The 11,928-nt window shown below is 55.5% G+C and overlaps 1 protein-coding gene across 2 annotated transcripts in view; it reads right to left on the bottom strand.

Annotated features, from left to right (window-relative positions):
• Window positions 1–710: 710 nt before the first annotated feature.
• The window catches only part of SUFU (SUFU negative regulator of hedgehog signaling), a 95,187-nt gene continuing 83,969 nt past the window's right edge, over window positions 711–11,928 (bottom strand). For both annotated transcript variants that reach the window (XM_028513794.2, XM_028513795.2), the window contains exons 11-12: window positions 6,020–6,088; window positions 711–3,553 (exon numbers count right to left, since the gene is read on the bottom strand). In XM_028513794.2, coding sequence (XP_028369595.1) covers window positions 3,464–3,553; window positions 6,020–6,088 — 159 coding nt within the window. In that variant the 3' untranslated portion in view covers window positions 711–3,463. The remainder of the gene's footprint in view (window positions 3,554–6,019; window positions 6,089–11,928) is intronic.

The following is an 11,928-nucleotide window of genomic DNA, read 5'->3' as shown; positions in this document are numbered from 1 at the left end:
TCTTCCCAAGGGGAGAGGGTTTTTCTTGGAGAGAGGAAGGAGAAAAATGAAGGTTCTTTACCCACCCATTCCAGACTGTGTTCCGTGCTCCTACCCTCTTGACCTTGGAGGAGTTCAAAACAAAGTGAAAGAGAGGCTGTCCCTGCAGTCATTTCTGCACAACTAAAATGTCACCAGCTGCACGATCCTGTTCCTTCGCACACCCCCGCCCCCCACCCCGCCTGCCCCACTCCCCAGAACAGTCTTCACGACCTTTCCCCACCCCAGCTTCTGAATGGTCAAGTCCAACCCACCCTCTCTGCCTGGGCCCAGGCTTCCCGCTCCCCTACTCCCAGTCAGAAAGGAGCACAAGACCCAGCGCTTCTGCAAATATGTTTAATGCACTGAGGTTACACAGAGGAAGAGGGGGCAAGAAGGAAACGACATCTAAGTAAGTCACCCAAAATTCTTACAAAAGTTCCTGGCTGGCTGCAGCCCCTAGGAACTGAGTCGCCATTGACATTAGAAACTAATAAAAATTTTTACAAAAGCCTGCTCATTGTAGCATTCAGGTACTTGCACAAAAGGAGGGCTCTCTCTACAGGGACCCAGGAACCTCACCTGGCACAGAGGACCTGGAAGCCAGAGAGGAAAGACAACCAGATACAAAAATAGTCAAGGGATTTCTTGGCTGGTCGGCCCCACAGGGGCACCAACATTCAGGTTTTTTCCCTGCTCTCCACTCAACCTTAAAACCCAGTCTCAAGACCCTGTGTTCATTTTTTAAAAACACTCTAGCCCTTTTAGACTCTCCTGGTGGTTTCCCAGTTCCTGTCCCGAAGCCTGGCTTTTGGAAGAGAAAGAGAAGGGCAGGAAGAAGTACCAGCTCCCCAGCCAGACCTGAGACCTTGCTGAGACCTTGCGTGAGCCTCTCCACCCCCGCCAAGGGCAGCTGGGTCTGCGGTCCTCCTGCAGCCCACACTGCAGGAGGGGCCACAGGAGTCTGCCTGATGCAGCAGGCAGACAATGTCACAGCCTCTTTCTAGCACCAGGGACCTGGAGGGAGGGGCAGGACCTGGCAAACCTCAAGGAAGCCTGTGGAAGAGGCAGATAAGGGAGGGAAGCGTCTTACTTCCCCACTCACTGTGAAGTCAGGGCTCCCAAAGGGCTGCAGGGGGGGAAAGAAGGGACACATTTAGTGAGCGCCCACCATGTTTCAGGTGCTGTGCTGGGCACGGGACGTGGTCAATCTTGCTTGTTTCCCAGTGAGGGTTCCTCTTCACCAGCCAGCTCAGTGGAGACCCCTTCCCAGAATAACCCCTAGGAAGAAGGCACCACTGGACAAGGGAAGGGAGGTCTGGTCAGGGACAGCCGTGTCTTGCCACTGTGCCACAGCCAATGCACTGGAGGGAGAGGAAATGGAGGGCGGGCCCCAGCATGACCTTGGAGGTTCCTTACATGGTGGGGCGGGAAGGGGATCGCAGGCTTTACGGGTTCGGCATTAGGAGCTCACTTAATGATGACAAATCTTAGTTCAGAAGATAGCTCGCTCCCTGCCACCAAACCAGGCAGGTAGAGGTAGGGCCCTAGAAAGAAAGAATTGGTGGAGAGGTAGGTCAGGGTGGCAAGGAATAGAGGACAGCTGATGGCGCCTCTCTGGCCATGAAACGTCAAAAGACAAGAGCTTCAGAGGCAGGGATGCTGTGGCGGGCGAAGGCCAGGAAACGTCTTTTGAGAAGTCCTAAGACAAGGCACAGCTGCTGCCAACGTCAGGTCCAGAGGGCTCCACCTCGGCTGCCGGGAGCCTGAAGCTCGTCTCTCTGGGTACTCCAGGCTGGTCTGCCTTGCAGCTCCGAGTTTGGTGGAGTTAACCAGGTGGCCCTGAGGGTGCATGCAGAGAAGGACCCAGGTCCCTTGAGTCCAACTACTGTTCCCTGGAGAGTCGGTCATGGCCTTCATGACCCCTGGAGGCAGCTCTTTGGCTGGGTCTCTCCTCAGAGGGGTCCTGCACCTGTGGCGCTCCTGGTGGCATGTGTGTGTGGCGGAGCAGACGGGGCAGATCACGGTCCCTGACAGACAAAATGGTTTTGCTTTGGACAGAAGGATGATCCTGAAATAGCAGTCCCTAGAGTAGGGGGTAAGCAGGTATGAAAGGGGCTTACTGATTCCAGGGCAGAAGTGGGAGATAGCCCAAAAGGAGCCCCCAAACCACCGGCCAGAGATAGGTGGGCTTCTGGGAGGAAGACCATGAGAACTGCAGCTTTGGGGCAAGGGACCAAGGACTGTGAGAGGCCCAGATGCAGGACAGGAGACAGGACGGGACTGGGGAATGAGAGATGAGACATGAGTGGATGCAGGGAGGACGGGAGAGCAGCAGAGTGCGGTGTTTACAAAATCAAAGTTATAGACATGTTGAGAGGTTAATTTTTCGGTTTTTAATAAGCCAGAGTCCTGCAGCCTGGAGGCCGGGAGGCCCAGGGGACGAGGGAATGGGACAGGAGTGGTCGAAGAGCTGGAGGCCCAGCTCTGAGTGACGGTGGGGATGACTGTGCACTGCTGGGCCTCACCCTGTCCCAGGCAAGCCTGGTTGGGTGGGAAAGGCCTGGGAGATGAGGCTGAGGCCACCGAGTCTCTGAGACCCTGATGGTCCCTGAACTCTGTGGGCCCAGGCCACTTGGGAACCAGCAGCATCCCTGCTTGGCCCCAGCTGACTGGGCTCGGGGCTGCACGGGGGAGCGCCTCAGCTCTCTTCTGCCCCAGGCCCCAGCAGGCCAGCCTGGGGAAAGAAGCCCCTCTCTGCAGCTGGCTCCTCTGGGCCCTGGGCTGGCAGGCGAACGCCGGCACCTTCTCTGGTGGCGGCTCAGGGGCACACGGCCCCAAGCCCCTGTCTGACAGAACTCAGAAGTTCACGGGAATAAAGTCCTGTTTAAAAAACATTATATACACAGCTTCTGGACATCGTTGTAGAGCAATAAAATACCATCGGTTTCTACAAAATAAAATAGAGGAAGCAACCCAAACACGGTCAGAGGAATTGTTCCGTGGCAAGAAGAGCTTGACTACACAAGGCTTCCCAGAGTTGAGCTGGGCACTGAAGCCACAGGGCCGCCTCACCTCCTTCCTGCTGGGCTGCGTGGCGTGGGGCAGGTGAGGAGGAGGCCTGGAACCTAGGGGCACATTAAAGGTCCAGAGTCACTTCTCAGACCAGAACTTGTGGCAGCAGCAGAAAGTGTGAAGGTTTGCATTTGCCCGCTCAGTGCCCAGTAGGATCAAGGCCTGTCCACGTGGGCTTGGCGTTGCAGGTGAGGTGGGGGTCAGCTGCCTGTGCCCGGCATCCCACCGGGCTGGAGGTGCGTGGCTGCTCAGTCATCCTCACACTTGTCCTTCCTTTTCTTGGTGGGACTCTCTCTTACACAGCTGTTCAACCGGAAGTCACTGGGGAGCAGCCGGGCTCTCCTCTGGCCCATGCAGGGCCCAGCCCAGGCTAGTGCAGGGGACTGTCAAATACCACATCAGGTAGGATGGAGACTTTCAGCTTCTTTTCGGGCCAGCTGTACTCTTTGGGGAGTTTGAACTGCGGAGGGAACAAGCACAGAGCCGGAGTGCACATGTTAGCCGAACCCACTGTCTCCTTTGCAGATTTCTAGAGAGTGGCCCGGAACCCCGCCCAGACCCATCCCTGGGTGCTGGGTCAGAAAGGCCACTGGTTGATTGGCTTTAATCTCAAATGAGAGACCCAGGTGGGTGGCTGGAGTCGAGCTGCTGGAGTTAGGTGACCCCTTCTCCCCTTCAATCCTCCCACCCCTCCCCAGGCCAATAATTAACTAGGGGTTGGAGGAGGCATGTTTTCTAACTCTTTCTTGACTGTGCTGACCTCTCTCCAGCTCACTTCCTTGGTTCTGCCTCTGGCCACAAGCATGTAAGGAATCTGTTCCCTGAGGCCCTTGGTTTGGAGAATGGGGGCAGGGGGAGGGTGCAGATGCTACAGAGACATGGCTTAAGGTCTAAAACTGTAGACCTATCCCTGCCCTGGCTTCTCTTTTGAAGCCTGGTGCAGAAGGACCCTGGGCCCTGCCCTCTGCAGCCTTTGCCAAAGGGCCCAAGGGAAGGAGGCCCTGACTTGGCCTCAGAGGGAGCGGAGGAACAGAATGAGTGTGGCTGGAGGTGATTTCTTGGGTCTGGTGCATCGTTAGGAGGAATGTGCCCTCTGCCCTGCTCCCTCTTCCTTCATTCTCATCTGCTCCCCGGGGTTACCAGCCTGAGAGTGGTCCCAGTGGTGGCCAAAGAGAGTCCAAGGCCTTCCTGCCTCACCCAGGGAATCGAGGATTTGCTTACAGTTTTGCTTCTAGAGCTCCTGGGGGATGTAAGGGGAAAGGCTGACACATATCATCCATGTGTAGTCTGGGACTCTGAATGTGGTCTGGCACACAGCTGGTGCTCAACAGATGTACATGACTTAGAAATACGACAGCCTCTCATGACTCCCACTGTACTGGGGCTAGGCGAGAAGTCAGGCCAGCCTGGATGGGAGGGAAGAGCAGGTCCTGGGCCTGCCTAGAGCCGGGGCTGCAAGTGAACAGGCCTGATACTTCCTGGCTGCCTCCCTCTCCCTCCCTCTGATGGGGGACTGTCCGAGCCAGGACTAAAGTGGAGAGTTGGGCAGGGTGTGGGGACAGCCTCCGGACAGGAAAGAAAAAAAAAGTCATTTTTAGTGACCTACTTTCCTAAGCTTCCCCTGGCTCCTGTCCCTCCTGCCTGGACTGTCCCCCTCTCAACCCCTCAACACCCAAGCTCAAAGCAGCAGCCTGGCACAAAGCCACCCCAGGGCTACACGGCCTCTCCGGAAGCGCTTCTGGGCAGCTGGCTCTGGTCTGACTGAATGGGAGCTGGGCCTCAGGGACCAGAGGCTTGTGGGGGTTGATTGGCTGGCACAGACTGGGTGCTTGGTGACTTTTGAATGTATAAATGAGTTAATTTATCAAGCTGTATCCCAGAGGATAGACGAGATGCTACCTTATTTGGGGTGACCTAAGGCTCTGAGAAGTTCCTGTACAGCTAGAGACATGGACAGCATGGTCCTGCCCTGTGTGCTCTCCTCCACCTCATGGCCCTGGAAGCCACTGTGGACTGTCTGATACAGCCCTAGGAGCCCTGGCAGCTGGGACCTCCAGCCGTGACTGGCCTCTCTCTGGCTTGAAAGCTTGGCCCCTGGGAAGTGAAGGAGCTCCCCTCTAAACACACTTCCTGGCAGAAAGGGCAAGGGAAGGGCCTGTCTCTGCCACAGGCAGGGGAGGGCCCAGACAACTCTCCAGAGGCTGGAGGCCAGCTTGCTAATGTTCTACTAACCTGCAGGGCGTCAAGGCCAGGAAGACTCAGACCCCACCGGGCTGCTGCTTAGTAGGAGGCCAGGGGAGGGGAAGGGACTTTCCAGGATGAGGTAAGTCCCCACAAATGAGGATGACGGGAATAAGGAAGAAAAACAAAGGGGATTATGGGCTCTAGTACTGCACCCCAGAAGAGGAGCCAAGGAAAGCACAAGCCCCCACCTGGCCTGCCAGCTCCTCAGGCTCTGGGTTAGGGTTGGAAGAGCAGACCAAGAGGGGAGAGCTTAAGGCGAGAGAAGGGAGCTAGGAGAGCGGCTCCTGGGTGGCCTAAGGCGAGAGCAGGAGTCCCTTGCTGCCCACCAGAACTCCCCAGTGGAATGTTCTCTGGCAGCAGGCACGAGCTTTTTGTTCAGAACCTGCCAGGGAACAGCAGGGGCTGGGGAGAACTCGTACTAGCCTGAAGGCCCCGGCTGCCTCTTCAATGAGGTTCTCAGGAGCCGGCCATTCAGTTTGCTGGGTGTCCTTACGAGGGCTGGGGGTGGTGGGGAGACAGAGAAATAAAGCCCTTTAACATCTCCCGGGTCTCCTTGCCTGCCTATCCCTGCACCTGGGAGAGAAAGAAGGGAGGGAGGGACAGAAGGAGAGCGACAGACAGACACACATGCACTCGCGCTCCTGGAGACCGGACCCTCTGCCAGAAAGTCCAGCAGGCTTACTTCCTCCGGAGAAGTCAAATCTTCTAAGTCCTCCAACATTTTCTCTACAAACTCTTCAGTCAACAGAATCTGGGAAGAAAGCACAAGACAGGACTTTTATTTTATTTTTTAAATATATGGTCTTTTTGTCAACTGTCAAGCTATGGACCTTCTTCCGGCCACAAGGAGACACGAGCCCGCAGTGGTCTGTTCTAGGACCAGACGGCAGTGCTCCAGGCCTGCCTTGACTGACACTACTCCCCTGTGCCCCCCTCCCCCCTCTACCACCACCCACCTGCCCGCACCCTCAGAGGAACGAGGTAGAGAAGGAAGGGCAATGGGGAAGCAAGGTGGGGGACGCCTGGAGGGACGGTAGTGCTGGTCCCAGAAATACTATGGAAATGGATGGGAAAATACCGTTTTGGGCCGTTCGGGCCTCCTGCATGTCTCAGTGCGCTGGAGGGGAAACAAAAGCTGAGGGGTAGAGAAGAGCGATTGCCAACATCCTTCTTGCCCAACCAGGTCACATGTTCCCCCTCGGCCTCTCTCGGTAGGACAAAAAGAATCTGTTTGGATTTGGAATACAAGCCCCGTCTAGAATCCGGAAATGCCCCGGAAGGTACATCGGAGACGTCTGTGCCGCAGAATTTGGAGACTGTGCCCCAATCTCTCACTTTACCTCTGGGAAAGGGACTCTCAACTCCATTTCCATCTGCAGCATCCACATTCTCTTAGGCCGGAAGCTCCCAAACCCGTCCTGCTGGCCCCATTCAGCCACTGAGTTCTTCAAAACTCCCTTTTAGAAACCTTTTCCCCAGGTTGCCTCCTGGCTGTCCTGCTTTGCTGCTCCAGTCTGATGCCTTGTCAATATGCACTGACGTCTGGGACAGCCTGGCCCCACTACTTAGCTGGCACAACCAACACCCTTGTCCCCCAAAGAAGTTTCACAGCCCATGGGAGTGTCCAAGGGCACCCACTCGGGCCTTCCTCAACACGATGGGTCGTTTTCCCAGCTGGCTCCTCTGCTGGGCAGGCTCTGCAGAACCAGGCCAAGCTCACCCAGGCCTGTACCACACCAGACCTGGGCTGAGGATGTCTTTCCTCTTCCCAGGCTGATCCCTTTCTCCACCCCCCTCCTCCAAGTGCTAGTCCATGGGGCCTCCTGGCCTCTGCACCAGACCCTTCTGTACCCCCAAGCTGTGCCTCTACCTGCCTCTGCTTTGCCTCCTCCAGCAAACTCTGAATGCCCTGGGCGGGGCACAGAGGAAGAACCACAATGGGTCAAGACCCTGGTGGAGGGCTCCTCTGAGGGAAAACCCCTTATTGAGAAGGATGAGGATCAAGGCCTTGAGAAAATACCCATCAGGTTTCCCCTGGGAGTTGTACCCTCTGAGAAGAACAGAAGTTTCACAACTCAGATGCAGTCAGCTTGTGAGATGAAGTGAGATGGCAGAGAAAAGCAGCCGGGTCACCAGAGGCCTCACAGGATGGAGGGCTCCAAAGGAAGGGAGTTGATGGGGTAGATGTAGGAGTAAGGAATGGGAGAACTACCCGGAGTGAACACACCAGCCACCACCACACCGGGCATCCTGCTACATGCCTGAGACCTTATTTTCTGGGCCTCCTTGCAGATGAGGAACCCGAGGCACAGACAGGTTGTGTAATTTGCCCAATGACACACAGCTTGTGAGTGGCTGAGACAAGACCATATCCTGAACGCTTACCCCGTGACTTTTATGCATCTGTTTATTCTTCTACTCATCTGCCCAGCCATTTCCTTGATTCCACAGCACCCCTGGGTGCTGCTGCTAGGCCTAGTCCTGGGGGGAGCCCCAGGGACATGGGCACGAAGAGAGTCCATGCCCCTCCTGGACATGCTCCCACCCTTGGTTGACAGGGAACCTGTCTCCTTCCCGGGCTACAAGGCCGCACACGGGAACTAAACAGCTTCAACCACTGGCCCACATCTCCTCACTCAAGTTTCTGTTTGAGGAGCTCAGGCCTCAAGCGAGGACAGAGACGAGGTTCAGAGACAAATCGGGTCTAGGGAAATGCCCGCCTGAGGTGCCCCTCCCACCCTGGTCTTCCTGTGGGTTGCCGCCGTGGGACTGGCTGGCTTCCTCTCACAGACGACAGTGACTAGTTCCCGATCACACACTGGTCCTCCCACAGGGCTTCTGCTCCTGCTCCTCCTCCTCTCAGCCCATGGCTTCCCCGCCTCCTCCGCCCAGTCAGTCCAGAGTTTCTCTACCAGTTATCACCAGTCTGCTTGAGTAGTACAAAAGTCACATTCATATTTTTGGCATTTCCGGGACGTGCTGCCATCTCTTCAAATGCTAGCACAAACACAGGCATACCTAAAACCCAATTATATTACAATGGCTCCAGTCTGGGCCAGGCTGGGCTGATTTCTAACCCACAAATAACTTGGGGGGAGAGCCTTTCCTGCCAGAGAGGTAAATAGGCCTGGGACTGTAACCAGTTCTCGGGGTGCGATGAGGGGGGGAGGGCTCACAGGGACTGTGGCCACCCAGTGAGGTCCCACGGAGCTGTTTCTCAACAGCAGTAAAGATAACCCCACTAAGGCCGAGTTCAGTCCGCAGCTAGTGCCTCTGACAAAGGTCTGGAGTTGGTGGTGAAGAGGGGGAGTTACAGTGGCTTTTAGTAGAACAACTACCAAGGGTGCAGGGTGCCATCTGTGTGTGGACTCATTCTCTACTCAGCTGGGGGAGGGGATGGCAGGACCAAAAAAAAGGGGACAAACCTTAATCGCTAGTCAATCTTCACTTTTGCTGATTTGCTGGTTCCTGCTGGAAACTTCAAATCATTTTAAAGAAACTAAAGGGGGTAAAATTATACATGAGATCTGCATGATATTAAGGGTGACATTCCCTGCAAAGAAACACGACAGACTGTCGTAGCTCCAGGCACCTAATTTAATTTCCTTTGGGAGTTAAACCTTAGCCGCTTGAATTCAACAAACAGGCCCTGTTCTTTGTATATTTCAGACCCGGAGCTGAGAATGTTAACAGATCTTATCAACAGGACACTGGAGATAGACAGCTGTGATGGAGTGGCTCCTGGGAGCTCTCACGAGTAACAGACTCCCCGTTGTGATACAACTGTGGGAAAAGCCTGTGCAATTCTGGGGCTTGGGGTTCTTGGAGCTCACTGGGTCCCCACGGAGCTGCCTGGCTTGGCCACAAATAATAACAGGAATGGTTATGACAATGACAGTGGTAATGATAACACCTCCACCAGCAGAAGCAGCGCCTCCTCTGCGCGCCAGGCACTGGGCTTAGTGCTCGACCTGTATCGTGTCACCGAATCTTCATGGCGGTCCTGGGAGGGAGGAAACTCTCATCTCCATTTTGCAGACGAGCAGGTGTCAAGAGGAGACGAGTCTCCTGGACTTTAAAAGAATGGTGATCTGCCCTGGCTGGTGTGCCTCAGAAGATTGAGTGGCGGCCTGCTAACTGAGAGGCTGCCAGGTTGATTCCTAGTCAGGACACACGCCTGGGCTACAGGTCCGTCCCCAGTTGGGAGTGTGCTACAGGCAACCAACTAATGTTTCTCTCCCTCTCTTCCCCTCTCTCTAAAAATAAAAAAAATATTTTAAAAATGGTGATCTGACCTCAGGGTAGTAGAGGATGCTCTTTTCCAGCCTGGGAAAGCTACCCTACCCAATTCTGGAAGCCTTGTATACTCAGTGCTGATTCCTCTCTCTGCTCTGAATGGGGAGATGAAGATGACTTTGGCTTTGACCAATGACTTGGAAAACCAACAATCCCAACCCCCAACCAGCCACATATCTCCTGGTCAGTAGCTTAGCTCAAAGGGCTGGAACCCTGACCGCCATAGACATACAGCTGCTCAAAACCAGGGTGGCCAATCGTTCAGGAAGGCAAACCACGCCCAAAGATGGTTTGTAAGTAGGGCAGCAGGACCAGTTTCCAGGCCAGCTGGAGTAGGCATGCAGTTACGCTAGTCCCGAAAACAGTAGAAATCATAATACTGAACTTAAACAGAAAGACAATGATAACAACACTCACTGGTGCCTGCACTCTCCAGGAGCTGGGCATGAAACGCTTGCATTCGTGCACAGACAGTCCTGGGAGGAAACAGGCTCTCTAGTGAGAGGGGAAAGCCGACCAAACTCCCCTGGGAAATTTTTGAAAATACGGAAACCAGGCTCCATCCAGACCTCCTGAATCAGAATATCCTGGGCACGGCCAAGGCATGCACATTTTTAAGGTGCCCCAGGAGATCCTGGTAGGAGGAGTACTGGGAAACACCCAGCCTCACAGGGGAAAGGAGTCTGGGCACGGGCTGAACCAACAGAGGTGAGTTGTTGGCTACAGCGCCCCACCCCCACCCTACCCCGCCTTTATTAGGGAGGGGGCCTGGAATCCAGACCAGTAACTCAGCCTGAGGTACAAGCACACCAGGTGCCTTAGGACAGCCTGGCTGGCTGGTGATGAGGGAGGACTGTCAACAACTTCCCAATTCCCCGGGCCCCAGCAAGTTCCAAAAGGAACTCAGAAAGTGATCTTTCGTCAGTGCCTGCCCTGGGCAGGCCTGGCTATGCTGCAGGCAGAAGCTCAGATGTTGCAGATCTGATTCAAATGTCTGTGGTCAATGATATTTCTGAGTCTGCAAATAGTGCTGACGATGCCCCCTCCTTCCCCTCGGTACGACAATCCACACTTTGTCTGGGGCCTTGTTCGCATTTCGTGTTGACACGTTGTTCTTGCTTCCCAACAAGTTTGGCTTTCTTTTTCCCTCCCTTTCCTTCTCTGAGGGAAGGAAATGTGTTGTTTACAGGGTGGGGCCTGCCAAGGAGCTGCTCTGGCTCCCTCAATGGCAATGGAGGAGGCAGGGATGAGGAAGCAGTCCAGTCTGCAGCCCCCTCACCCAACGGCCCTGGGCTCAGGGGCAGAGGTGTGCGGGGCAGCGCAGGCCGCAGTGGCAGCAGTGCAGCGAGGCCTCACTGGTCTTCTGTTCGTGGTGGGTGGTGAGCAGTCGGCTCTGGTGGCCAGGAGCAGGCTCGGACTCCTCCTGCTGTGGCTGCTGGCTGGTGAGGGCACAGCAGGCCATCACAGGCCTCTCCTGAAAGGGAGGGTGGTGTACTTCCTGAGGCACAGTGCTGGGATTTACACCCTAAGGGGCGTCCTCCTGCAACAAGGCCACCATGACAGCCCAAGCAACGGCTTCCAGGGAGCCCGGGTTGTGGCCAGGCTCACCAGTGGACAGAGAAACAGTAGAGGTACCGAAGAGAGGCTGCCCAGGGCCGGGCCAGGAATTACCAAGTGTCTTTCACACGTCCAAGTGGGCGGACAGGGACAGGAGAGGGCAGGAGCTTGTCCTCAGGACAGCCGTGAGTCAGACGAGGAGAGCCCAGCAGTGAGTCCCCAGACCTAGCCTGGAGCGTGGAGCCCACTCAGAACAGCTGTGGGCGTCTCCTCCCAAGCCTGGGGCCTCCCATCAGGGCTGGTAGGGAACAGGGGCACCACCAGGGTGAGCTGTCAGACACCACACAGCTGACAAAGCACTGCAGGGCATAACAAAATATTCTCATATTTGGTGATGTGACCCCTATATAACCTCCCGGGGCCAACTTCTCCCCTTGCAGATCAGCCCTGGCTGGGGATGGGTGAACGCCTCAGCTCTGGGCCAGGCTCCCCCTCACAGCACTAACAGCGTGGTGATGACAGACTCAAGGAGAGGGCTTGTTAAAGCCACTGGGAAGAGGAATGCTGGGGGAAGGTATGCAGGAGGGACGCAGGCAGGCCTCCCCCGGGGTCTGAAGACCTGCCTGCAAAGCTCCAGAGCTGGCTGATAGGCTTTACCATCTCAGTGAGGATGAAAACAGCAGATGGCAGGGCAGAGGGAGTCAAGGTACCCACCTCTGGAAATTGAGAAGCCTATGG

Source organism: Phyllostomus discolor, chromosome 5 (genome assembly GCF_004126475.2).
Source record: "Phyllostomus discolor isolate MPI-MPIP mPhyDis1 chromosome 5, mPhyDis1.pri.v3, whole genome shotgun sequence".
Taxonomy (NCBI): Eukaryota; Metazoa; Chordata; class Mammalia; order Chiroptera; family Phyllostomidae; genus Phyllostomus; species Phyllostomus discolor.
Note: the sequence above shows the minus strand (reverse complement) of the source record. Positions and strands in the feature narration are given on the sequence as shown.